Source organism: Echinops telfairi, unplaced genomic scaffold, assembly GCF_000313985.2.
Source record: "Echinops telfairi isolate 266 unplaced genomic scaffold, ASM31398v2 ScPeMD7_7461;HRSCAF=8499, whole genome shotgun sequence".
Classification (NCBI taxonomy): Eukaryota; Metazoa; Chordata; class Mammalia; order Afrosoricida; family Tenrecidae; genus Echinops; species Echinops telfairi.
The window spans coordinates 1,214,327-1,241,930 of record NW_022111361.1 but is presented as its reverse complement, the minus strand read 5'-3'; the positions used below and the strand labels follow the sequence as shown (position 1 = coordinate 1,241,930).

Here is a 27,604-nt window from a genome sequence, read left to right as displayed (position 1 = left end):
CTTTTAAGACCCCAGACGCTATATCTTTTGATAGCCGGGCACCATCAGCTTTCTTCACCACATTTGCTTATTCACCCACTTTGTCTTCAGCGGGATATGATTGTTTTAATGATCAAATGAGACAGCCTCTAAACTTGATTTTTTTTTAAATAATCAATTAGATATAAGGTATTCTTTTCCACATTTTGACCTAATGTAAAATGGAGTAAGCTGTATCCTAAACATATATTTTAAGTAAGGCATTAGTGATTATCTAACTATTCAATACATTATAGATTTAATATTTTAAATACCTAGGTTGCGTTTTTGCTAGTGGATAAATTTAAAATAGTTTTCATTTTCAAAGGGAAACTATTCTAAGTTTCTGGTGAAGCTTCACTTTCAGGAAGTCTCCACCTGGAATAGCCTCAGAGATTTTAGAGCCTAAAGTAATATTAAGAACTAAACCAGATCTTGACATGCTACCAGGTGCACAAGAAAAGTAATTCCTGATCAACAACCTCACCTCTCCCCCCACCACCCAATTTGGCAAGTCTTAAGAACTCCTTCTCTTGCAATACCAGAGATCTTTACTAAATGTGTTGTAAATTCTATTTTTCCTCCTGTAATTTTTCAAATTTTCAGGAATTCTTTTTTTCCTTTAGTATCTAGGGGGGGAAATAGGATGCCTTAAGAACCCTATTGCTTTTTTGTGGTGCAGAGCAAAATTTTGTAAATATTCTGACTTTTATACTGGCAGATCCTTTAAAGTAGTTTAAGACAGACATTAAAACCTCAAGTTCAGAATTGCAACTAGAATTTCGTTATGATTTCCCTTCCCACAGACTCAATTCTATATATCCAGCACCGAGAAATAGCGAATCTTGGGATTTCTTATTAACAAATAGAGTCAATCTCTGTTCTATGCTGAAAGGGAAGGAACCCAAAAGACTTGATTCAAAAAGGTTTCAAATGTCAAACCGTAATTAAAATGTGACCTTCTGATCATGTAGTTCATTATTAAAAGAGCAAGTCTTTACCTTTCTTGGGTAAATACTTTGCATATATTTATGTAAATTTTAGTGTTTGGGGTTTTTTTTTTAACTCACAAGGCACTGTAATAAGCACTGGGGAGTCCTGGTGGTTACCACGGGCTGCGATCAGCAAGGTCGGCAGTTGGAAACCACCAGCAGCTCCTCCAGAGAAAGCCGGCTCTCCACCGCCGTCAGCAGTCACAGCCTCAGAAACCCGCAGGCCCTGAGTCCTCATGGCTCCAGAGCAGAGTCTGGGTCGGCCACACAGCAGAGCCCAGTGGTCGGCCGCATCAGTACTTGACAGAGTCGCATTTCAGCCCTCATTTTCGAGAAAATGTTGCCCCGGAGCTCAAACAGAGCATCGGAATCAGACCCGACGCGCGTGATTTTGTAATCAGAAGCAGTTCTTGTGCGGGTTGCTCTGCATTAGTTGACGTTATTGGTCAGGTTTTTAAACCTTTTGCGACTTTTAGAAAACCGTTCAAGAAATGCCAACAACAGACCACATTAGACAGATTTTTTTTTAAGAGAAAGCCAGCCAGGTCCTAGCGGAAAAATGTAAGGAAGGAGGGCTGTGGGGGGAAACTCCCGAAAAGCAGCTACCAGTTGGTTTTAAGGAAGGGGATTGACCTTCCAGACAAGGACTCTCTCCGTCCCTCCTCTCCACACCCGTGTCCACACAGCCAGGTCCTCATCCATCTCAAAATAGGGGCCATACTGTCATAGTTTAAAACGTTTTTAATGTTGTGTTCCTTATTTGAATTATACTATTTAAGTCTGCACTTATTTACTTTGATATCTCTGTGTCATGTCTTGTATCAAAAGGCAAGGATGGGGTAAGAACTTGGTGGTCGAGAACGGATTAATCCATTTTCAGCTATTTCTTATGGGAAAATGGATTCGGAACTTGACCGCATCACATCTCTACACTCCTTCTAGAATGGATTAGCGTCGAGGTCCGGGGCTCTGTTGTCCTGAGGTTAGGGGTTAATTCCAGTTGTTCAGACGTTTTCCGGTTCAGATCACCAACCTTGACCACGTCAGCTACAAAGCGTGCACGGGCTGATAGAAAGCTAGTATCTTCAAAAGCAGGAAAGCGGGACTCTGAACATTTTGAAAATGACTTCCACACAGTTGACCGGCTTGTGGTCTCGGTGGCTCCGATGCACTGCTCTATTACATCTACCTCAGCCTCACAGGGACTCAACGCAAGTTACCTGTTTTGATGCACAAATGGCAGGCGCTTTTCTCTACCTTGGTAAGAACAGCAGCAAAACCCAGGAAGAGGAGACACGAGCCTTCTTGTCGCAGCCTCTGGATTGCGACTGTTTAGAGCTCAGGTTGTGGTAGACAAGTCGTGGCACCCGCAGTTCTGCAGGGAAGAGACACACTTCCCAGAGCAACAGCGCTGCATCAAAGCAGCAGTGACTGTCACAACCCTGGCTCCTGGCTCAGCACTTTATGCAAGCACATCCGCTGTGCTGACCTTCTGGAGCCCACGGTGCTCTTTTCCCATGAGCAGTAGCAGAGTGACCACTACACATCAGTGTATGTATTCAAGGGACTAGGAGTAGATTGGATTGGTAGAGTGGGTGTTAGTGGTCAGAAAGTGGGGGGAGAATCTACTGCCATCCAATTCCTGCACATAGAAACCTATTTGAACAGAGGAGACCTGATTATTTGGATTTCCAAGATTTACCAGGTTGTAAATCTTTAGGGGAGGAGAAGGCTCCGTTTCTCCCACAGAGCATCTGGTGAAGCCGAACTGCTGACCTTAAAGTTAGAAGCCCACTTTTTAACCCACTACGCCACCAGGTCTCATCGGTGATTAAAAAAGAAGAAGAGGGGGAGTAGAGTAAAAAAAACCAGTTAGTTGAGCTAACATTATGAAAAGAGTGTTTTTGAATGCCGAGTCAAAGTGATATTTTCTGACGTATCCATGGTTTTATTATATGGACCATAAAGAGAGCTAAACCTGCTGTCAGGATGGTATTGTAGTCGACAGCTTATTTGGAAGGTCAGAAATGAAAATAAGTTTTAAAATGCATATAAATGTTATGCTCTCGTGGAGGATCCCTGGGTGGCCCTGAGGGTGAAGCATTCAGATACTCATAGAAATGTTCGCTGTTCAGAGGGTTCAAATCCACACAGAAGAAAGAGCTGGCAAGCTACTTTCAAAAAGACAGCCCCTTCCAATCTGCTGGCCAGCTAGTCAGACAGCCTGGTGGAAGCCTGACTGGTGCCGATAAACAATGCAGCATCCTCTCTAGCCATGAATCCTGAAGTCACTTTGGCGAAGGACTCCTCACATCAGCTGGGATCAAATTGTCACGGGGAGGGGAGGGGATGTTGACCACTTAGTGGCTGCCATGCAAAGTTATGGTGAGGTCCCTGCAGACAGGTAGACATCCCTACGGGGCGGGCTGAGGGATACTGATGGGAAAGTCAAGTCAGGAGAGGGGGAAGGAGCAGACACATCTGGGAGAGCGAGTGTGTGACTGCTTATAGAAAAATGGGAGGGCTGACCTCCAAGTGGTGGGAAAAATGACAAAAAATACTTTTAAGGACCCTAAGGGGAGAGTGTCCCTAGTAATATGCACCAAATAAGTCATACTGGCCTGAGTTTCTGGGCACATCCTGGGGACCCAGGCCAAGTGCCATAGAACACTGGGGCATTGAATGCTGGATTTGCACGGTGCACAACATGCCCCAAAGACCACACCAGGGAGATCCGATGTGGAAACTCCACTAGGTGAGCTGAACTCTACCTCAAACACACTTGTAACCTGAGAACTTAAAACTGAAAATTTATGGTGTTTGAAGAAGCAAAAGAGAGCTTACCAAGAGTGTTAAACCATCAGCAGGCAGACAATCATTGACTTACTGTATCAATGCCCTATATGTTGTAAAAAGATATGTATTACTCCAGCAAACCTTTGACTGACACTCTCAGTGAATACTATTGTAACATTTCCCTGATAAACAACTGCCATTGTTTGTGTAAACAGCATCCAGTGATGAAAGGATTTATTCTGTACAAGTGAATAATTCAGGTATTGCAATATGGAATTAGCCTACATTGACCCAATATCCCTCACTCAACAGTGTTTTAAAAAACGTGTACCAGGAGCTAATCATTGACAATATTAATGGAAGCTCTTTATGCTCCAGGGAGATGATTGATAAGACTCTACCATAAATTAGCAAGGAGGTCTCTAAAAGAAGCCAAAGGCAGATAGAAAAAAGAAAACATAGATCCAGGAATAGGTTTGGGGCTCGCACTAAATCCTAGCTCCAATTTAAGAATGGTTAGTTCTTATGTCATGGCCCTCACCGATACTCACCCTCGGGAAGGGAACACAGAAGATACGGGTGCTATAGCAAAGTATGGAAGAAATTAGAGGGTGTCCAGCTATCAGATAGAATAGCATCTGGAGTCTTAAAGGCTTGTTTCCAAACAAGCAGCCATCTAAGTGAGATGTCAACTAAGTCCACATGGAAGAAGCACACCAACATCAGTGACCCAAGGATTGTAAATCATATAATCTGAAACGTAGGACTAAACTGTGAGATTCTGGTTTACAGAAGGCTATGGATGACATTGGGAGCCCAAGATATATGTCTGAGATCTGAACAGGAAATACGCCTCTATCCATAACAGAGGGATGGGAAGAAACTTCACCAAACAGAGTGCATTCGAGAGATGACTAGAGGAGATCAACATGATCAACCTGACTTTAGCGGTTCAAACACTGTCGGTGGATTCCCCCGTTGCACGTTGGGCGTGATCTGGTTTTCAACATTGTCTGTGCATTTGTTTGTTTTTCATATTGAGGAACAAAATACTCAGAGGTATTTTGTCATGGAGGGTAACCCTCTTGAATTTAGGTCACACAGTTTTCTGCTTTTCAGTATGTGAAACCCAGGATGGATGAGCCCGTAGAGGCAGCAAGTAGAATAAGAGTCCTGAGGGTACAGTGGGAGCTGATATCAAGGGGTTCAAGAAGGAAGAGGGGTTTTGAAACTGAGGATGATAGCAATTATGCAGTATGCTTGACGTGATTGAACTATGGAATGATCTGATATCCATAGTAGCTCTCAATGAAATGGTTTGGGGAAATATTATAAAATAAAATGTTTTTTTTTAAACCCACTGCCATCGAGTGGATTCCAACTTAGAGTGGCCAACCATTGGAAAGTACGAGAAGTAAAGTTCTACACTGAAACACACGGGTCACCATGAGTCAGAATCAACTCAACTGGTTTGGTTTGGCTTGGCTTCTATGCTATTACAGAATAACAAAATACAGGAAGAAGAGGGGAAAATATTAAGTATACAGAGACATTGTAAACGGATGGTCCGAATACAAGAAGGACCAGGAAGACATGTTCCTTTGTCACTAATTTGAAAGCTGTCACCCAAATTGGCATGGGATCTTAGGAAAGCACAGTGATTTGTAAAGGTCCTGTGGGGATGTTAATAGGACTAAATGACCCTCCTGCATCCTGCGGGAGCCTTTGCCTGGCCCTCCCAGTAGGGTGCATAGTTCATTAGCGCCTCTACCTATTCTGTGGTAGATAAACTCTCTTGTTTTGGGACAAAGATACAATCTTAAGGAAAGGGACACAATTTTAATTTACTGTAGTTACTTCAAATTAACCCTTACCCTACCAAACCACCTAAGTGGGATCTGGCTTTCCACTGCGGACCTACACACTCTGGTTAGCTTCCCAGAGCTCTGAATGCAGTACAGGCAGTGTTTAGTGGAATACATAGGTCAATACATCTGCTTTGAAATGAGAGCACCCCTATTTGAATCCACCGGGGTCACTTAGTGCAGGTATGGTCTTATTCGGTCAGCTGTGCTCCGTCACCTTGAAGCTTCAATGTTCTCCTCTGTAAATAGACGTGATGAGAATCGTTGTTGTTGTTGTTCTCGTTAAGCACTGTCCCATCAGTTCCCCTTCATAGCCACTCCGTGTACCACAGTGCAAGACACTGCTTTGTCCCCAAGCCATCCTCACAATTGCTGTGTGAGCCCATTGTTGCTGCAGCTGTGTCGATCCATCGTGCCAAGGGTCTTCCTCTTTTCCGCCACCTCTCTGCTTCACTAAGCATGATGTCCATTTTCCAGGGACTAGTGTCTCCTGAGAACATGTCCATGGTGCCAATTCTCACCATCTATGCCTCAAGCAGCTGTTCTTAACCTGTGGGTTGCAACCCCTTTGGGAGTCGAAGGACCCTTTCACAGGGGTCGGCTAATATAGCCTGCCTATCAGATACTTACATGATGATTCATAACGTAGCAAACTTCCAGTGATGAGTAGCAATGAAAATAATGTAGTTGGGGCTCACCATACTACGAGGACCTGCATGAAAGGGTCGCGGCATGAGGAGGTGGGGAACCACCGCTCTCAGGAGCATTCTGGCTGCTCTTCCAAGACAGCTGGGTGTGGGCTTTTGGCAGCCACGTGCTTTCACTCTGCTTCCGGCACCGTCGCTCAAATGCGTCCGTTCTTCCTCGGTCTTCCTTAACCAGACTCCAGCTGTCGCATGCGTAGGAGACGATGGAATGTCGTGGCTTGGGTAAATAAGAGCATTTGCCTATTTGTGGTATGACACTAATTGAGCTGATATATGTAACATCAAGTGATTAATTGATAACTAAATTGTCATCAAGTCATATTAGTTACAATTATTGGGTTAAATTAAACATCTGCACTCAAGTGTTTTCCTCAAGGTGAAAAGAGGAATAAAATTTTTCTCTGCTTCCTCTCACTTTTGTTTTCAGCGCCCAGAGAAAGTTTGTTTTCTTTGGCTTTTTCAGATCCCAGTGAAGATATGTTCTGTTGTTTATGTGTGTTTGTTTGTATGTTTACTTTAGGGGGAAGGGTTTTTTATCAATGACTTCAGGGTAAAGGGTGGAAAAGCAATTACTAAAGTGGAAAGAAGTACTCAAATTTGCTCAAATGGACTGCTCCAGGTTCTCATCAGTCTGGAATTCAGTCTATTTGTGGGTGGTTCTGAGAATGTGCGTAGGATTACTCTGTCTGAAGTTTGGGGGATCCCTTTGTCCTCCCTGCACAAACCTGCCCGGTGTCTACCAGCCCCTGAGACTCCAGACCTTTGTACCCCACTAATCAGCCCCTTTTTCCATTTTAAGGTACTGCATTCTCTGCTACAAGTGGGATGAAGAGCCCCCAGTGAGTCCGGACACCTGTGCCACCATTCTGGAGAAAGTGGGTCTTGAGCACTGGACTCTTGGAAAAACAAAAGTAATGAATGTGCCCATCCATCCACTGTACAGAAGGACATTTCAGCAGTTATGTAGGATGTACTGACAACTATACTTCACGATTCATATTTGAACTGAATGGCTAGCTGAAAAATGGGGGCTATAAAGATATACATTCACAAGGGTTCCTTCTTCATCAAAATGGAAAACTTTTATTCTTCCTAAAAAATTTTTAGATGAAATTCAAGAAAACATTATCTTGAAGATCATTTTTAAAAGAATGAAACTTTACTTCAGATAATATGCATATTGATTATATCAGCACCAAATAGAGTTTAGGAAACAAAACAAAACTATAGAGAATCATAGTGATCAAAGTAGAATTCCTGTGGGGTTTTTTTTCCACTTCTAATTCTCAAATCTGCTTCTATGGTAGATTTGAAATGTATCTGAGTAACATATTCATCATTATTATTTGACTCAGTATCTGTGGTATTTGGAAAAGATGCATTTATGTATTAGATTTGAGACCCTGTAAGATGTGAGCTTCTTTAATCCCTTAGAGCAGCAGTTCTCAGCCTGTGGGTGGTGACCCCTTTGGGGGTTGAACAACCCTTTAACAGGGGTTGTTCAATTCATAACAGTAGCAAAAGTACAGTTATGAAGTAGCAACAAAAATAATCTTAGAATTGGGGGATCACCACAACATGAGGAGCTCTATTAAAGCGTCATGGCATTAGGAAGGTTGAGAACCACTGCCTTAGAGGATGAAGTAAGAAAGTATCACCCATGTTGAATATGGAATACAAGTGAATGCTTAGAAAAAGGAGTGTTCGGTTTGGGTATATCCTTAAGGCACAAGAAGATGATCAAAAAGAAATAAACAGGGCACCGTGTCTAACGGGAGCATTACGTGTATCACGGGAGAATGGGGTGGGAAAATAGGCAAACGGAAGTACTCGGAGGGTGGAGAATCACCACTCTCGGCCACAACACAGAAACAGACGAAAATGGACGTCCACAAGTGCAAAGCCCGCCACGTGTAGCGCCATGGCTGTCTCAGAGTAGGAGGTGCAGGAGAGAGTTGTCCGAGCGTCCGACGAAGGTTCAGTGTGGAACCCATAAGGGCTTGTTTAGGAAATGACGGGGAAGGCTTTCAAGTGCCTGTCGGAGGCTGAGTGCCCTCCACGTTCAGTATTCCATACCTACTTCCATGTTCCACTCTGTGCATCGAAGACTGCGCGTTATAGTGCGCCAATCACAGCGTTTTCAAGCGCACGGCCATCCAGCCCCTTGCAACTCCTGGTGACCGAGGACAGAGGAGGACTGCCCAGCGGGTTGGGTTTCCCAGGCTGTGACTATGGGAGTGGAAAGCCCCTCGCTGGGGTGGCCCACGGCTAACCACTGCTCACCACAGCTGCCTCCTTTTCTCTTAGATGCTCACAGAGAGGAACTCCATGGGGCTGAAATCTGATAGGGTTTGTGGTCTGAAGCACATGCCGAAATTCAAATGGAGTTTTAACTAGCGAAAGCATCCTTTGAGGTTCCTGCTCAGTGTGGTATTTAAGTAGCATTTAAGAGTTATTTGTATTTTTCCACTTCACCTTTCCCAACTCATTAAGATGGATACAAATATTTAATATAGAAACATTTCTAATGCTGTGTAGAAACGAAGATGACCTTTTTAAGCAGATTGAATTTTAAATGAATTGTCAACAGCAGAATGGACTAAATATATTTGCATCGGGAGCCCTGTAGAAATTAAAACTAGATTCAATCAAAACCTGTAACGCTGAGCCATTTGACGCTGAGCCATTTGCCCTTGGTGCCAAGCTTTTAAGCAATGGAATGTTAGGCGAATTCTGCCATCAGGGGTCACCACGCCTCATGACTCAGCTATTAAATTTGAGGTCAAGTGGCTTTCTTAGCGAATTTAATACATTCTCTGTGAAGTGACTATTACTAATAAATTTAGCCTTTAAAGAAAGCAAAGGGAGGGGGCACTCCCTATTGCTTTCTGGGGGGTTGAAAATTCTGTGATTGGCACAGTTCCCAGCCTTCCTTCAAACCCCTTTCTTACTCTGACTCATTTTGATCTTAGAATTATCCAGAGGCAGCCTTCCTTACCCAAGGTCATCATTGGACCGAGTGAGAAAGTCGTTGTTTGATTCTGGCTGTGGCCTCTTCTCCGCCTTATTCTCTCCCCAGTGACCACACAGTGAGTCCCCTTAGGGCTCAGTGAGCACCTGCCTTATTTACCAGAGGATACAGACTTAGAACCAGAGGATACAGACTTACAAACCAACTGCCATCAGGGGTATTCCAGTGCACAGCAACTTGCTACAGGTTTCTGAGGCTATACATCTTCTGAGGTCAGAGTCCCATCTTTTTCCTGTGAAGTATCTAGTGGGCTTGAACCACTGACACTGCAGTTGTGAATCTTACAAGACATCACTGCCAGACCTCCTAAGGTCATGTATGATAGATCTCAATGAATGTCCGATGGGCGAACTAATGTAGCTATCATTATTATCTATACTTAGAAGATAGTATTGTCTTTAAGAAAACAATAGTTGTAAAAATTGGTTTTTCCTAGTGTCTCTGAGGCCTGGTAGCACAGAGCGTTCTGAATCAAACCCACAGGTCAGCTCTGCAAAACGACAAGCTGTGCTGAGAGCGAAAGATGAGGCTCTCTGTTCCCATAAAGATGAAAAACCTTGGGACCCACAGGGCAAGTTCTACTCTGTGGGAAACAGAAAGAGTTCTCCCATGTTGTCTCCCCCAAACGTATGCCAGACCTAGCTGCTTGCTACACCTGGCAAAGGACTACACTTGGAGGTCAACGAAAGCAGGTCAGAGGTTATTCTCCCTAAGGGTTGTCAGCCATCCAGAACAATCTGATTCTGTAGTCTGTCCCACCGTAAGTGGGGCCCACTCTCTTCTGATAAGGACAGTAGTAGATTGTTTCCTTGTAGGAGAGCCCAGGGAAGTCAAGCCCACTCACGGGTGACCAAGGTTAGGCTGCCATCATCAATCTAGGGTGAGCCCTTCTTGTCACATGTATACCCTAGTCCCTCCCCTTCCTATCATGTGTACTCCCCTAGCTCATCCCCTTCCTGTTACGCTTATGCCCATTGTATTTCCCCCTCCTATTGCTTGTATTGCCTATCGTACAACCCTTTCCTGTGACGTATGTCTTTACCTTTAATTAGGCACACATACCCCTAAAGATATATAAGGCTTGGTTAGCAATAAATCTCTGCTGCTCTCTCTCCTGCCCTGTACCACCCAGAGGAACTGAGGTGAGCATGCTACCATGAAATGTGCCTGACTTCTTTATTTTACTCTCTCCTATTATTTCCTATGACTTTACTATAATCTTTATATATCTTAACCGTACAGTTGCGCTTACTGAACCCGTGATTTGTTGTGGGGGACTAGCTACCCCCATACTACTCTGCCCTATCAAGTCACCAGGAGTGGGAATCCACTCAATTTCAGTGGGTTTGATTTGGTGTTGTTTTTTTAAAAACCCACTGCCGTCGGTGGTGCAGTCAGGTTAAGATCCACACTGCTGGCCTCAGAGTTGGCCGTTCAAACCCATCGGTCACTAAATTGGGAAAAGATGAGACTGCTCCCTAAAGAGTAGAACACCAGTGAGGCCCTGTATCTACGAGTCAGAATTGACTTGATGGCTTTATGGCAGTGGTTTTGGTTTAGTTTATGGTGATAAAATTTTGATGAAATAACTCAACATCCATTAGCCTTGTTGACCCAGCCATCAAAACCTAAAGTTGCCTATTAAACAGTAAAACTAACATCATCTGCATATCTGCTCAAGGAGAGATCTTCCTCAAGCATAAAAGTGTAAAATGCCATAGCACTATCCAAGCCAAAGGAGCAAAAGTTAGTGATTGCCCCAATCTAAGACGATTCTGAACCTAGTCTTTTTCCAAAGCACAGCTCGTGACTGTTTCTTACCTGAGTGCCGTCATTTTATTGTATTTTATTTTGATTCATTGAAGGTGTTCCTTAAATATTATCATGTGGAGCAGTTGAATTTAATGAGAAAGGAAACCATTGACAAGCTGATTTTGACTCAAGCCTGTATCAGAGGATTCCTGGGCTCAAGAAGGTACCACAAAATACAAGCGAAAAGAAAAACAAGCGCTCTGATAATACAATCAGGTACTCACCTACCACCTCACCGTCGAACAAAGCTTCGTGGGGTGTGTGGGGTGGCACTTGCTGTCCTGCCAGCCCCACGTGTGCAGTGTAGGACTGCTGCAGAGGGTTCTCATGGCAGTGACCTCTCAAAAGCAGTGTCAGCGCTGCTTTCCAAAGCCCCGCTGGGGGCTTGGAACGATCAACTTCCCAGCTGGCAGTTCAGCACCTAACTTGTAGAGCCACTCAGGAACTCCCTCGGTATTAAGATGAGATATGGGTATGAGATCAAATCTTTAACTGCTTGTTAGGTACACATCTGCCGTTGTGACATAGTTTGTGTGTTTCACTCCAGACTGTGTGGCCCTGATGCTGTTCTCTAAACAAAATCTAATCAGATGGTTTTAGTGATTGACACTTTTAATACTGGGAGAAATGTTTTGTTTTAAACAAGGTTTTTAATGATAAAATATGCCGGCTAGTCTTAATGTAACACAATTTATCGTTTGTGGAAGATGGGATGTGTGATTGGCTTAATTACAATACCTCAAGAATCATCTCTCTCACTCATTGGACAATAAGAGAGTTTTGGTTTTGTGCTTTGTTTTCTGTTGTTTTTTTTTTTCTGTTTTATTCAAAAGGTTACCCTTGCCATGATTTTTTGTTTTGTTTTGTTTGACAGTTTGATTGAATCTCTTGTTGTTAAAGGGCATCCATTTCTTTCTGTTGACTGTAGGGAGATTGTATTTATAATCACACTTCACTTTAAATTTTTATGACAAATTATTTTAATGGCCTTTGCATTCCACTGTCTATGTTTCTATCAGAAACAAAATTTAGAATCTAGAATGGCTTTGTATCGTGCTTTTCAAAATCTTTTCATTGGGCATCCATGAGAACCAAAATAGCGTTTTCTTTATAACCTGGCACACATCAATATGGCAGGCAATATGCAGTCTGAGAGTTTCTCCTTCCAACCCGTCTCCTTTATGGACGGTAGAGCCACTAATGGTTCTAAAGAACACAGGGGCGATGGACAGAGGAGCTGACTAATAGCACACTCACTGTCCGGTCCCTATTAGATCCACAAGTAATGCGTTTTCATCCTTTTTTTGAATTTTCAGTCCTTAGGATCTCACTAACACCCAACATAAAAAAAGAGAGCCCTGACAGTTGGCACCTCAGAGGTAACCCATAGGTACAATTCAAAATACATAAATCTCTCTGAAAAGAGTTTTCATAACTTACGTGGCAGTGAATCACGACCTCTTATGCAGCCCTCTTAGTAGAACACCCTACACATTGTCTGTAGAACATCTGGTTACTTGACTGTCAGTCTGTTCTACTCCAGTGGTTTACGGGGTGCTGGAATGCTGGAAGCTGTGTTTGGTATTTCAGACACCAGCAGGGATTCCAGGGTGAGCAGGTTCCCGTGGCGATTGCAGACGGAGAGCAGAATATGAAAAAGGGGTAGGTTGTCCACTTGAGTGATCGTCTCTGAAAATCTTAGGAGTGGTAGTGGGACCTCGGCAGATACTGGAAACCTTGTGACGAGGACAGCATTGCCGGATGCAGCGTCGTGAATGAGCCTCTCGGGCCAGGACCCGCAAAACACGACTGAGGAAGAGCTGCCTTCGCGACTAGAGTCAGCCATCGTGATGGGGATGGAGGCAAGCTTCCAGGGTCTCCGTTTACTGAGAGATTACGACTCAAAATGAGAACTAGTCGGTGCAAACATCCATTAATTATCAGAGCATGGAGTGTACATTGTATGGATCTAAATGAAAGTTAGAAAAAATGAAATGGAACACATAAAGATTGATATGTGGGCATTTGTGAGCTGAAATAGACTGGCATTAGCCATTCTGAATCAATCATATGGATTACCATGTTGAGGATGACAAATTCCAAAGGAATGGCGATGCATTCATTGTCAAGAAGAATATTTCAAGATCTCTCTTCGTCTGTGAGAGAATATCTGTACATATCCCAGGAAGTCCAGTTAACAAAACTGTGACGCAGACTCTGCACCAGTCATTCATGCTGGAGATGAAGAATTCTACCAGTTTCTTCAGCCTGAAATTGATCAAACATGCAATCAAGATGCATTGATAATTATTGGTGATTGAAATGCAAAAGTTGGAAACCAAAGGGAAATAGTAGTTGGAAGATATGGCTTTAGTGATAGAAATTAAGCTGGAGATCGCATGATAGAATTTTGTGAGACCAATGACTTCTTCCTTGCAAATACCATTTTTCAACCACATACACAGTAACTAAGCACATGTCCTTCGACAGACAGAATACACAGGAAGCAAATTGACTATATCTGTAGGATGAAACAACGGAGAAGCTCAATATCTGCAGCCAAATGAAGCCAGGAGCTGACTGTGGAATGGACCACCAATTTCCAATATTTGAGTTCAAGTTGAAGTTGAAGAAAATTAAAACAAGTTCACAGGAGACCAAATATGACCTTGAGTGTGGCCTGCCTGAATTTCAGGGACATCTCAAGAATAGATTTGACTCTTTGAATACTAATGACAGAAGATGAGTTTTGGGGTGACAATCATGGACACCATACATGACGACAGCAAAACATCATTAAAAAGGCAGGAAACAAGATCAAAATGGATGTCAGAAGTGACTCTGAAACTTGCTCATGGTCGGTGGAGCAAATAAAGAAATGATGCAATAAAAAAGCTAAATAGAACATTTCAAAGGGCAGCTTGATATGACAAAATCAAGGATTACAATAAAGTGTACAAAGACGTAGAGTTAGAAAATCATAAAAAGAAATTGCTCTGCACGTATCAGGCTGACAGAACTGAAGGGGGGCAAAAACCAAGCCTCAAGTTCCAATACGAAAAGATTCTTTGAGCAAAATATTGAACAATGTTGGGAGCAGCAAAAGAAGATGGAAGCTTTGCACACAGTCATTGTACCAGTGAAACACTGGAGCGTGTACTGGTCTGCGCCAAGAAAGTGGTGAGAGAGTTACCTGGTAACACACTGGGAAAAATCCATATTTGTGCCCATTCCAAAGGCAGGTGACCCCTGCAGTAATTATTTAGCAGCATCATTAATATCACAGGTACATTTTGCTGAAAACATTCAACAGGGGTTTCATCGGTGCATCGGGATGGACTCATAAGGATACGGCATGAGCAGTGGCATTGCTGATGTCAGGTGGTTCTTGCCTGATAGTAAAAAAATACTATTGTAATGTCTACTTGTGCTTTGCATAGGCATTCAACTACGGGGATCATAACAAACTATGTTAGCATCAAGAAGACCTGGAATTACAGGACTCCTTTTGCTCACGCAGATCCTGTACCTGAACAAGGAGGCAGTGGTTCCAACAGAACAAGGAAATACTGAGTGGATTAAAAGCAAGAAAGGTGTGCATCAGGATTGTGTCCTTGCACCATTTCATTCAATCAATCTGCTGAACAAATAATCCATGAAGCTGAACAGTATGTGGAAGAATGTGGCAGTGGATTTGGGGGAAGGCTTGTTGGCAACCTGTGATCTGCAGGTGACACAGTAACAACTCCAGCATCCTTCATGTTGCTACAGAATATTTGCTACACTGAAAGTTATGCAAAGCATGATACTTCCCCTGTGTTATCTTCCTAAAATAAAATAAAAAATTTTGAATTCTGAACTATCTCTGACCTCAAAGAGCAGATTGACCAAAAGACCACAAACATATATTTACAAAAGAGTTCTCTTCTATGAAGGGCTGAATATTGAAAAAAGTAAATGAAAATATTTACTCACAAATGAAAACCTGTTTTCTTGGTCATCAATTTAATCCATCTCTATTACTTTAGTTTCATCTTAGTACATTTTTTAGTACAAAAAGTCCTTTAGCTCTTCTTTTGCTATAGCTTATCATCTGGAAGAGTCACATATAATTTCCATATTTTTTAAGCCTCTTCTATATGTGATTTTATTTTCATTTTCCTCTTTGATATTCGGTGGTGGTCACATATTAAAAAATAAAACTTGTTTCTGTTCATTTCAGCAATGTACTGCATTCCTTATTAACACTGCCCCTCTATGCCTCGTATGTTGCAGCTGCAAGGAGACACCTAGTCAGGAAGCAAGGAAAAGAAACTGCTGACACAGAAAACACAGCAGTGGCCACCCTTCATCATGGTCAAGAATTTGACTACAAGGAAAACTTTGAAAATAAAAGGTATAGCCATGTTTATTCTCACACTCTTTTGATGTATCCAGTTCTTAAATGGGATGTCACAGGATAATGCTGACAGCCTTGTCTGTTTTCGACAACTGGTGCATCAAGTGGCCACTTTTGTGTTCTTACTCCTTTTGGGGGGTTGCTGGAATTTCACACTGATGAACACATTTTCCTTCTCAAAGTTTTATCATCTTCCTTGGTGCCTTAGTTACCCCGTTGCTGTGATCAAAATAGCAGAAAGGGTTGCCTTTGAAGAACTTTATTTTGTCACAGCTAAGGCGCCTTCAAGTCTGAATCAAATCTCCAGCATGATGTTCTTCCTCGCAAGTCACTCTGGAGGCACCCACGGTTCCTTGGCATTCCCTGGCATTCTTGGACATCTCTCTCCCCTCCCCCCATGTGTGTCGCTGTGCTTATTCTGTTCTTTTCATAACTCAGAAGTGAGTGTGTAGGGGACCCATACATTCTGTGATGGCTTAACTCACATAACAGAAAATCCTCTATCCACAGGTATAAGTGCCTTTACTTCTGTACATAATTTTGGGAAACAATCCAGTTTATAACACTTAGCTTCTGTCAAATTGGTCTCTAGATTTCTCCTAATACTGAGTGTCTTTTGCTAATTCTACCCCATCTCCACACATCTAAAACCTCCTCCACACCTCAATAATGTCCCTGGGCTCTCTCCTTCATTCTGATGGTTGTTATTAACCACAACTTGTCATATTTACTGCCTATATTTTACTCTCCTGAGCCTCCATACCAGTGGATGTTAGCAGATCCACCAGAATTCCTTCATCCAGTGGACTCTATGCCAGGCAATGGAGACACGTAAATCAATGAGACGAAAGCCTTATCCTCAGATATCTCACAGATTCATGGAAAATAATGCCGACAAATCATGATTCTAGTAAAATGGGTGAAGCCTGTTATAGAAATATGCAAATGGTGTCATGACATGGAGAAGGGAACCCTACTGTCTTCAGTGGATACTGTGAACGCACGCCAAATCCACTGCCACCAAGTTGATTCTGGCTCACAGCCCCCCCCCCCCATAGGTCCGAGGAGACCTGCCCCTTCCGGTTTCCAAGGCGGTCATCTTTATGGAACTAGGGCGCTGTACCTTGCTCTTGTGAAGTCACCGCTAAGTTCAAACTGTTGGACTTCTCAGTTAGCAGCTGAGTGCTTGCTTAACCACTGTAGCCTCAGGGCTCCTTGGTGGGTATTAGGGGTAGAGAAAATGTCTGTATTTTGCCTACCTGGTGAAACTTGAATTGGCAGAAAGATGACTAGGGGTGCCAGGAAGTATAAAGGTCATTCCAGTTCAAGCTCAGACCCCTGTCTTTTACATCAGAAGTGGACACCACAAAAGTGAAGAGATGAGATCCTACACACACACATACACACATACACACATACACACACACACACACACACACACACACACACACACACACACACGCCAGCATCCACCCCCCTGCTTTCCTTCATCCAAAGTTGGCCCCATGGCTGATCCAAGCTCTCTGGGTGTCTTTGCCATCTTTTCCTCTCACCTTTACCCAGCCTGCAAGACCATCCAAGTCAATCAACATCACAACACAACTGATCTGTGTCCTTTCTCTGGGTCTGCAAGGGACCACATGAGAAATGTTGTGCCCTGAGCTGCCAAACAGTCCAATAAAGCTCACAGGGGCCATATGCTGATGTCAAGAGCAGGCAGGTAGATGTTACCTGTCACTCCTATTCTTCAGAGGTCTAAGGGAAATGCAAACTCTGGTTGCTAATGGAGAGACACTTAGTTCACCATGCCTAGACATTACATTACTACTTGTAAAATTTATATTACTACTTATTGATATTAACATTTTTTCAAGAATACATGTAATAAAGAAGTCAGATGCTACCACCTTTCTTCTGTCAAGTTAGCAGATACTTGCTAAGTCTTTACTATCTACAGGATTCCTATCAGGGAACACACATGTAAAGAAGAAGCCGTCTCAACTTGGGTCTTGGATGGAACTTTGATGTTGATGGGACTGTCATGGAACATAGACCAAGATGTCAGACATTTAAAAAAGGCCAAGGAGAGCATGGAGGGAAGCTCAAAGGCAGGAGAGAGAAAGGCTGGAGAAGGGAGAGGTGGAGGGGCCTGACGGAACCTTTCTTTGCAAACATTGCAAAACTTCCTCATGGCTTTCCTGGCCCCAAATCAAATGTATCTGGCAAAGCGTTTCCCAAGTATCAGTGGGAGTGTACGAGGGTGTCCGGTTATGACTACTCTGGTCCCTCGTGTCACACTTTTCATGGCTGGCGGGCTCCTGTACAGGCGGGCGTGACCTTGGCTGGGGGATGGAGTTCAGTAGAGTGAACATCTTGCCTTCAAGTTAGGAGGAATTATGGTGGGAGACATTGACGAGGTACCACTGTGAAACTTGGCGGGACAATATTGCAGGGTCACAAACGGGAGCGGTGACACAGTTTTCCCTTCAACTTTCTAAGCCATAGCTGGTGTTCAGAATGGCAGCCTGCTGGACAGACCCTGGTGGCTGACTTCAGGTCTCAGTTGGCTCACTTCGCCTTCGTTATTTTGAAGGGATTCCATCTCTAGGATTTTCGATCCCTGATTACAATGGGGCTGTGGTTATTCAAATGCTAGGATATTGCCCGCTTTAACGCGGAACTGACGGTCTCGTGATTGGAGTAGCCCTCTCAGGTATTGCTCGAGAGGACATTTTGCAAAATGCTTGACGAGGGTGACTTGCTAAGTTCTGGTTTTGAGTCTTTCTGGGTTTTTTCCAACACGACATAGCACGTAACTATGGCCAAGAATGTAAAAAGCTTCAGTTTGGGGTATCGTGTATTCAGATGCAGTGTGTTTTACGCAGGGAGTCCTTTTTGAAGAAACAAACAGAAAACTCCATCTCCTCTAAAGAAGCACGGGCCCCGGCTCCCAACAATGGAGGCGTCACAACTGTAGTGAAGACATCTTCTTTCAAAGGTGAGAACGAAGTCATTCGTGTGGTGGAGAGTAACTACTGGGGACATCAAACAGAGAACAAAATGAACAACGTATCCGAGGAAGCAGCTAAGCAAGACGTGTACCCTGTCAGGGATTCTTGGGCAGAATCGAACCCCAAGCAGAAGTATATCAGAGACCTGGACGACGGCACTAAAACGAGGAAAATGGAGAAAGAGGACGCTGTGATCCAGAGTTACTACCAGAGGTACACAGAGGAGAGAAATTTTGAAGACTCAAAAATGGCGTATCTAGAGAGGAAGGGCACTTCAGAAAGAGCAGACTACTCAGGACTTTGGCTCGCTGAGAATGGGACTAAGCAGCCTTCATTCAAAAGCTCTTTGGAACCCCGCCTTAGCCAACAGTCTACTTACCAAAATACAAATGGCCAAGAAAAAGAAAAGAAGGTATCTGTGGTTACCCAGAATGCATCAGTATGCAGCCAGGAGAAGAGCCAACAGAGGCATGGGACAGTCAGAGGAAGGCAGCATGAGCAAGTGATTCCAGACCTGGTAGAAGAAGAAAAAGCAGCAATATTCATCCAGAGTAAATACCGGGATTATAAGAGAAGGCCGGAATTAAGAAAGGACGGGGTACTCTCCTCTTCCTTTAAGAATCAAGAGATGGTGACAGCCCCAAAGGAAGTCACAGGACATGCTCATGCCGTGCGCTCCTGCCCCGTCAATCATGAAGATGCCTTTCATTTTCACATGAGAGACGAGCAAGATTCCAAAGCAACTGCGGACAAGGAAGCGAGTGCTTTGGCAGTTTTTTCAAAGCAGGTATGTTAATAAATGTCTGTCCCACGAAAAATATCTAGGAACGATTCAGTAACTGGATTAATGATAATTCATCCCTGATAAATATTGTTTCCATCTGCTTTTATAAGATTCTAAAAATTGTTTAATAAAGTGTATCAAGGGTTGTTCCATTGAAATAACCAGTTAATAAGTTAACTGCTTTAAACCAATCTCCTGGGATATAATAAGGAGCTCAGGTTATGCATGGTGGGTTACAAATTGGGTAGTTAACCAAAAGATCCACAGATCTAAACCACCCATCTGCCCAAGGGAGAAAGATGAGGCTTTTTATTCGTATAAAGAGTGCCAGTCTCAGAAACCCACAGGGACAGTTCTACTCTGTCTGTAGGGTCCCTGTGAGTTGGAATTGACTCAATGGCAGTGAGTTTTGTCTTTTTGTTTTTGTTTGAGACTGTGCTTTAACAGTTCAAAATTCCATAGAGATATTATTTCATAAGGGGACTAGGAATTGGTTTACTCAAATATGCAGCTTCCTGAAATGCTGATATTTTGCAAGGCAAATGGTTACTTATCTGTGAGCTCTCATTGTCTCTAAATAAAAGAGAAGAAGAGAGAGAGTGTGTGTGAGTTTTCTAAATCTAATAGCTTATGCTTTCTTCTGGGCCAAAATTTTATTTGGGAAAACATAATTACATATCAAAAAATAGATATGTGGCCATAATGAGGTGCTGAAAATGTATGTTTCTATGGTTTATCATAACAATGAAGAACCATAAAAGACAACTATTAATAATCCTTCTTGGAGAATGTCTCAAGCTACGTTTCAGGGATATTTCTATAAATAGGCCTGGGTCAACGCTCTTGCTCAAAGGAAAAATGGGCGCAGGGCTTCTCTTGGTTACAGTTGGGACTCTGGTAAGTTAGTCTAAGTGAACCCAGCACTGGGGGAAAATCAAGGGACTGGAACCCTGTAATCTTGCTGCCAGGCCCTGCTCTCTCTTGATGAGCAGCTGGACTTAAGAAAATCACTTAATACACCAGCACCTCAGTTTTCTCCTGTGTCAAATGCTGGGTTTTAACTAAATGGCTGTAATATGCACATTATAAATTCATATGGACGCATGGTAAGTCTAAGGTGCATGAAACGATAGACAAGACATCATAATGGCTTAGTTCCAGGAAGCATCCCTAAACTCTGTATTTTGTTTCTGATGTTGCCCAAACACATGCGAAAACTGCAATGCCTACCCTTGGACATGTTCCTTGGTGTTTAAAACTGTGGTCCAAGCAGGTCCAACTTCCAGGGGCCCATAGAATTCTCTAATTAATTTACTGAACCCAACTTGTTCCTCTACCCTCCGACCCCCAAGTCTATGAAAAGAGGGCATTTTAAATATACAGCATCCCTGAGTAAAATAGTACTTCTTCTCATTTGAACCTAAATTTCTTTACTCTGACACCAAATCAGACCGGCTCTGAGGCAATACCGAGTGACTGAGACATGCATCGTGGGTCAAGGCTGGAGGCAGAAGAAAAGAGGTCCCGCACGCTGTCCCAGGAGGGTCACGTTAACAGCAGGGGTGCTCAAAAGAAATGGGCCTGCAGGGAGGAGCCAGAGGAGGGATAGTCCTGAAGCCAAACTATTCAGACTGCCAGGGTGGAGGAGGGAGGGTGGTGAAGGTAGTCGGAGGTGGCAGGGAGGGAGGTGCCTGGCTAAAGGCACACAGGCAATCACGTCTCGAAGGTGAGCACAGAAACCCGGGAGAAGCGGACTGGCATGTAGCATGCCATTCTTGGTGCTTTCACGGGTAAATGTGAGGTGGGCAAGAAACACCAGGGGGAAAGGGGGCATTTTATTAGACCACCCACCCACCACGACTCCTGGAGAAAGATTGTGTAGCATCCAAGCCCCATGGCCCATTGCTAGGCATTGATCACAGCCCAGTTGTCCTCAGTACTGCTGGCTACATTCCTTTCTCCAATTTAATGTGACCCATGACCTTATTTTTAGATATCAAAGCTATCTGAAGAATATTTTGTTCTGCAGAAAAAACTGAATGAGATGATTGTGTCCCGACAACTGAAGCCGCTCCGTCTGGATGCCTCTCCCCGTGAGCCGCTTAGGAAATGGGGCTCTTCTCCTCAGGGCCTCTCAGGTAAATGCAGTAGTGAGTGTCGGAGCCCCTCGGGAAGGAAAAGGAAATGCCCGATGCTTTTGGCTCTGCTAGTCTCCCACCTTTTGTCTATGGCGGGTCCTCGGTGGCTCTTGTTCTCACTGTATTGGCGAGCGGAGTCGGGTCATCTCTTCCCGGTTCTGATGAGCAGTTACGTGCCCTCCAGAATGGTTTACACGCCTCCCTCCTCCTGACTTCATGCTTCTGATCCTTTTTAGGTCTTTGATTAATGTACTTTTTTTTAACTAAACTTGGTATATGAAACCAGAGGGGACTAGGAAGGAGTGCAGTAGAGAGGGCTTCGGGGTACACATTTTACAAAGGGATGAACTTTTTTTTTTGTTTCTTTTTTTTTGAAAATAATTTTATTAGGGACTCATACAACTCTTATCACAATCCATACATACATCAATGGGATGGGCATTTTTATTTCTTTTATTGATGTCAAAAAATCTTGACAACGGAATGTGGGGAATCCAAATCTAAGTTCAGGGGTACCTACCAAGGTGTGCAAAAGAAATACCATGTTTTGTTTGTTTGTTTGTTTCATTTCATTTTGTTTTAAATCATCCTATGCCATACTCCACCCTCCTTCTTCTCCCCTACCCGGGAGAGGTGATTTCGGGTGTGACCAGGGCCCTCCCTCTCCAGAGTGGTGTGAAGAGCCCCAAATCCAGCTCAAACTCGCTGCCATCGAGTTGATGGCAGCCCATCCATTATAGGACAGCACTGGAACGTGCAACCTTTCCCTTCTCAGGTCAGGCTATTAACTATGTTCGTACTCCACAGGGAATGTAACCTTGGGAGGGGGTAAAAAACAAATGCTGCTGATTTCACAAAGCCTCTGATTTCTGCCCTGCAAAAAAAATCCCCGAGACAAGAAAATACTAATTGGTACATTGGGTGTTTAGCCTCATATGGGCCGAAGAGAAAATATTTTTAATGCTTTAACAAATTATCTGCCACATTTTTTCAAGTCAAGGATGGTGATGATGCTTTGGGGAGAAAAAGAAAAAGGAAAGGAGAAAAAAAGCCTTACCAGGGCTCTGCACCCACTGCTTCTCCTTGGCCCTCCTCCAGAACTTCTTCTGTGAGTAGAGCCCTTGGCAAGGTAGAGGGAGAGCCAGAAACAGGCCTGGTAGGGTCACTGTTGCCAGGAAACGGGACCAGAGTGCTCCTGGAGAGATGGGAGGAGGCTTGGAAAGGGAATGAGCCAGCGCAGGGAGGAAGACACCTCTAGGGGCTGCTCGTCCTCGCTGGTTCGCACGGACAGACAGCCGCCCCGCTACTGTGGCGACACGGAGTAGCGCAGGGAAGCCAGGCTTCAGTCCGTGTGCACACAGCTCATCCCAGTCCACACTGGGACGGAGGAAAGGCTGCTAATGTCTCACCAGGACGTCACCTTTGAATGTGGACGGGCCCTTGAATAGGCCTGACCAGCAGAAGAATGTTACAAGGAAGTCAAATTAGCTCATTTCATTTGTTCAGATGTTACAGCTTTTTTTTTTTTACTCTAAGGTGGTGTAGTGGTTACTCAGTGGGCTGAGATCCTAATGGTAGGCAGTTCAAACCACCAGCATCTCTAAGGGAACAAAAAAACGGGGCTTTTGATTCCCATGAACAGTTGCGGTCTCAGAAACCCACGGGGTGGGGGTGGGGTGTTTCTCAGTCAGTATGAACTCAATGGCAGTGTGAAAAAAAATGTCAGAAATCAGTTCTTAGTTAACATGGAGAGAATTGTAGCTTTAACATTTCTTTAACCCCTGGGGCTTAGAGGGAATACCTTTTTTTAATGATCCCGTGTCCCAGAGATTAGCAGAGAGAGTGCCAAAAATGGTGTATGACGTAGCAGAAAGACAGAGGGATCTGACTGGACAACCAAAAGCATGGACTAGGAAAGGACATCGAGACTCACAGTGGACATGACAGAGATGACAAAGGTCCAGTTCCTCTTAACAGCGTGCCATCCAGGAGCCAAGCACAGCTATAGGACAAGTAGTCCCTCCCTAATAACGCTGTGAAGCTGCAAAAGGGCCCCCACCCAGCTTAAATGCCCCCCAGAGAGACGCGAGAGGAGGGGCAGAAACCTGAAGTGGTTTGGAAGCAACTGAACTTGATTAGGATTCATTGAAAATCATGTAATGCTAGTAAGTAGAAATGGGCACTTACAGGTAGAAACTTAAAACTAATTTTTAAAATTAATTTTTGCACATCTAAATTGTTACCTGTCAAAATTTGACCCTGCTATAGAAGGTTTTTTTTTTTGTTTGTTTGTTTGTTTGTTTTTAAGATCAGCTAAGTGGCCTTATGTAAGAATAGAATTTGAGGAAATAGACCTATGTGCATATATTATAGGTTTAGTAGTAGGGTAGCAGATGGACATTGGGCTTCCACTCACATACTCCCTCAATACAAGAACACTTTGCTCAACTAAACAGTCATTCCATGATATGCACCTTCCCAACATGATCGCTGAAGACAAACGTGTGCATAAGCAAATGTGGTAAAGAAAGCTGATGGTTCCTGGCTATCAAAAGATACAGCGTTTGGGGTCTTAAAGGCTTGAAGGTAAACAAGCGGCCATCTAGCTCATAAGCAACAAAGCCCACAGGGTGGAAGCACACCAGCCTGTGTGATCACGAGGTATTGAAGGGATCAGGTAGCAGACGCCAAAGAACAAAAACCATCATTGTGTGCTCACCTTCCCCATATAAATGCTGAAGACAAATGTGTGCATAAGTAAGTGTGGTGAAGAAGGCTGATGGTGCTGAAGAACAAAAAATCATATCGTGAATGAGGGGGAGTGCAGGATGGGGACCCAATGCCCATCTGTAGACAACTGGACATCCCTTGCAGAGGGGTAGTGGAGAGGAGATGAGTCACCCAGGGTGCAGTGTAGTACTGATGAAACACACAACTTTCCTCTAGTTCTTAAACGCTTCTCCCCTACCCCCACTATCATGATCCCAATTCTACCTTACAAACCTGGTTAGACCAGAGGATGCACAGTGGTGTGGCTAGGAACTGGAAACCCAGGGAATCCAGGACAGATGAACCCCTCAGGACCAGTGGTGAGAGTGGTGATACCTGGAGGGTGGACGGACGGTGGGTAGAAAGGGGGAACTGATTACAAGGATCTACATATAACCTCCTCCCTGGGGGGTGGACAACAGAAAAGTGGGTGAAGGGAGACGTCGGGCAGTATAAGATATGATAAAATAATAATTTATAAATTATCAAGAGTTCATGAAGGAGGGGGGAACGGAAGGGAGGAGAAGAAAAAAAAAAGAAAAATGAGGAGCTGATTCCAGAAGCCCAAGCGAAAAACAAGTGTTTTGAGAATAATGAGGGCAACGAACGTATAAGTGTGCTTTACACAATTGACATATGTATGGATTGTGATAAGGGTTGTATGAGCCCCAATAAAGTGATTTTTTTTAAAAAAAGAATAGAATTTGGTGAGTGAAGGGAAGCATGGAACCCCAAAAAGATGCTGGTGGTTTGGATGAGCATGCAGCAGGAAAGGTGCACAGTTTCCAGAGATGGTTAGTCAGTAGATGACAAGTAATTGGTTGTACGGGTTTCTCACTAATCAGCTGATGGGATGGTGTCGCTCTATCTGAAATAGAACGTTGGGTAAAGAGCAGGAGTGTGTGAGCTTGGTCTGAGGCAGAGTCCTTGGAACTGATGGCTTGTTCGGAAGACTGTTGACATGTGGGTGGTAGCTGAGGACGAAAAAGTGGACCAGATCATCTCACGGGAAGAGCATATTTAAGAGGATATTACATGCAATCATCTGAGATGTCAAGTGAGAAGAGAAAGATAAAGTCCCCATTGGGTTGACTGTTGTGAGTCCTCATCCCATGAACAACAGAAGAAAGTATTGCCCAGTCCTGCATTATCTTCACAATGGTTGCTATGCTTGAAACCATTGTTGCAGCAACTGTATTATTTCAGGTGCATTCCAACCGGCAGGAATCATGCTCCAACACTGTTTGGAGTCATAGGGTTTTCGTTGACTGATTTTGGAGCTCTATCACCAAGTCTTTCTTCTTAGACGGGAGGCTCCTCTGGTTGAAATCTGTCAACCACAGGTGATCCTGTTGGTATTTGAAGTACCAGTGGCATAGCTTCCGGTATCATAGCAACAGCTAAGTCATCACAGTATGACAAATTAGCAGATAGATAGTGGATTGACTTAACTACTCATTAGCAATTATTAACTGAATTTATTTCAATACTGACATAGACAGAGATAGAAAATGAGGAGAGAACTAATCCTAGTGCTGCTTTGGGGAGATGAATTCCTAATATTTGATAGGCTTTATCATTAAATATAGTCTTTGTTCACATAATTCAGTTATCTGTGAAACTCCATTTTAAAAAATTCCTTGACTGCCTTATAAAATTTATGGTAAAATATAGTTCAAACAATTCAAACTGAGGCCACGGAATTGGACCAGAGAATGACTAACTCATAATACTTAATCCCTCCAGTGGATGGTTAAGTGCTCAGCTGCTGGCTAAAGGGTTGTGGTGCTAGCAAACCACTGCACGAGAAAGAGGAGCCTGGGAGAGTAGTGGTGCTGTGCATTGGGCTGCCAACTGCAAGGTCAACAGCTCAAAACTGTCCAAGGGAGAAAGGCAATGCTTGCTACGCCCATAAAAGGTTAGAGTCTCGGTCATATAGGGTCACTGAGTCAGGACTGGCTCAATAGCAAGGTGTTCTGTAAGAGAAAGATGTCGGATTCTGCTCTCATAAAGGTTTACAGCCTTGAAAAGCCTGAGGAGCAATTTTACTCTGCCTTGTTGGATCACTGAGTCAGAATAGACTTGACAGCCATGTTTTGGGGAGGGTTTGAACCCCCTCAATGGATCTAGAGTCACTCGTTATCTTAACCTTTGGCTATGCTGTCCTACCTCAGGAGAGATACATACATGATCACTTGTAGACCTATGAGGTTAAGTGGCTGAGACAATCTTCTCATGTATCCCCAAGAAATCCCTAGACAATCCATATAATAAATGAGGATAATTCAATTTTTCAGATTAATTTGAACAACCATGACCTTATTTTATAAGAGAGATCTTCCTGGGGAGCAGATTTTTTAAATATGCAAAAGGGTCGAAAGTGTAATAAGGTCCAAAGACAGCTGAGAAGCCAGTCAGGAAGCTTGAGAATAAAATAGGGGGGCAGGTAGCCCACTTACTGTAACTGTTTGTCCTGACAAGAATTGGTATAAGCAAATAGACAGGAGCTAGTTGCACCTGCATTTTCTTTTCTTTTAATAAATAAATTTTTTATTGTGAATTAGGTGTGTTTACAATGCAGACCATCAACTCTGCATTTAACAGTTCAAACCACTCGAGTCCCCTCACAATCTCTCTTCCTCTTTTGAATCTGTATCCTCCCTGTCATCAGTCAACCCTTCATTTTCCCACCCTGGCTCTCCCTCCCTTAGGAACCTCCACAGTCTGCCGTTCCCTTTGATGTGCTTGTCTTTGTCACGGCGTCTAGCGGCGGCCTGGTGGCCCTCATACAGTATCTGCCCTTTTGTGGTTGACTAACTTCACTCAGCAGAACGTTCCCCAATGCACCTGCAGTGCCATTGAGAGAAATACATTATGGGACAGAGATCACTAGGGCAGGGCCATTTTATCCTGGACCCTCATAAATGCTGTTGTGTTTGTCCGCAAAGACGTCGCCTGCATGTCATTCTTTCTCCCTGAATGAGGTGCAGAGTACGCCTTTTGAGAAATGTTTTTCTTCTAAATTATGGTACACCTGGCCATTTGTCTTGACCGTTTCAATGACAAAAAGAGAGAAAGAGAGAGATTAATCGTAGGACAAATACACAGTAAGCCCCAGTAACACAGAAGCATGTTCCCTTTCTCCTTTACAAAGACGCTATGGCAACCTGACAGCCTATAATCTTTTAATGGGTTGCAAGGGTAACAAATAAGGACATTCTTGTCTCTCCCATGCTTCATTTACATAACAGTACCAGTAAGTTCAACAGGCAAATCAAAGCA

General features: G+C 43.5%; 1 protein-coding gene across 1 annotated transcript in view; it reads left to right on the top strand.

Moving 5' to 3' along the window:
* The window catches only part of MYO3A (myosin IIIA), a 247,253-nt gene that overhangs the window by 178,302 nt on the left and 41,347 nt on the right, over nt 1-27,604 (top strand). The window contains exons 25-29 of the mRNA XM_004716113.2: nt 7,178-7,289; nt 11,275-11,437; nt 15,497-15,617; nt 18,506-19,418; nt 21,409-21,553. Of these exons, the coding sequence (XP_004716170.1) occupies nt 7,178-7,289; nt 11,275-11,437; nt 15,497-15,617; nt 18,506-19,418; nt 21,409-21,553 (1,454 nt within the window). The remainder of the gene's footprint in view (nt 1-7,177; nt 7,290-11,274; nt 11,438-15,496; nt 15,618-18,505; nt 19,419-21,408; nt 21,554-27,604) is intronic.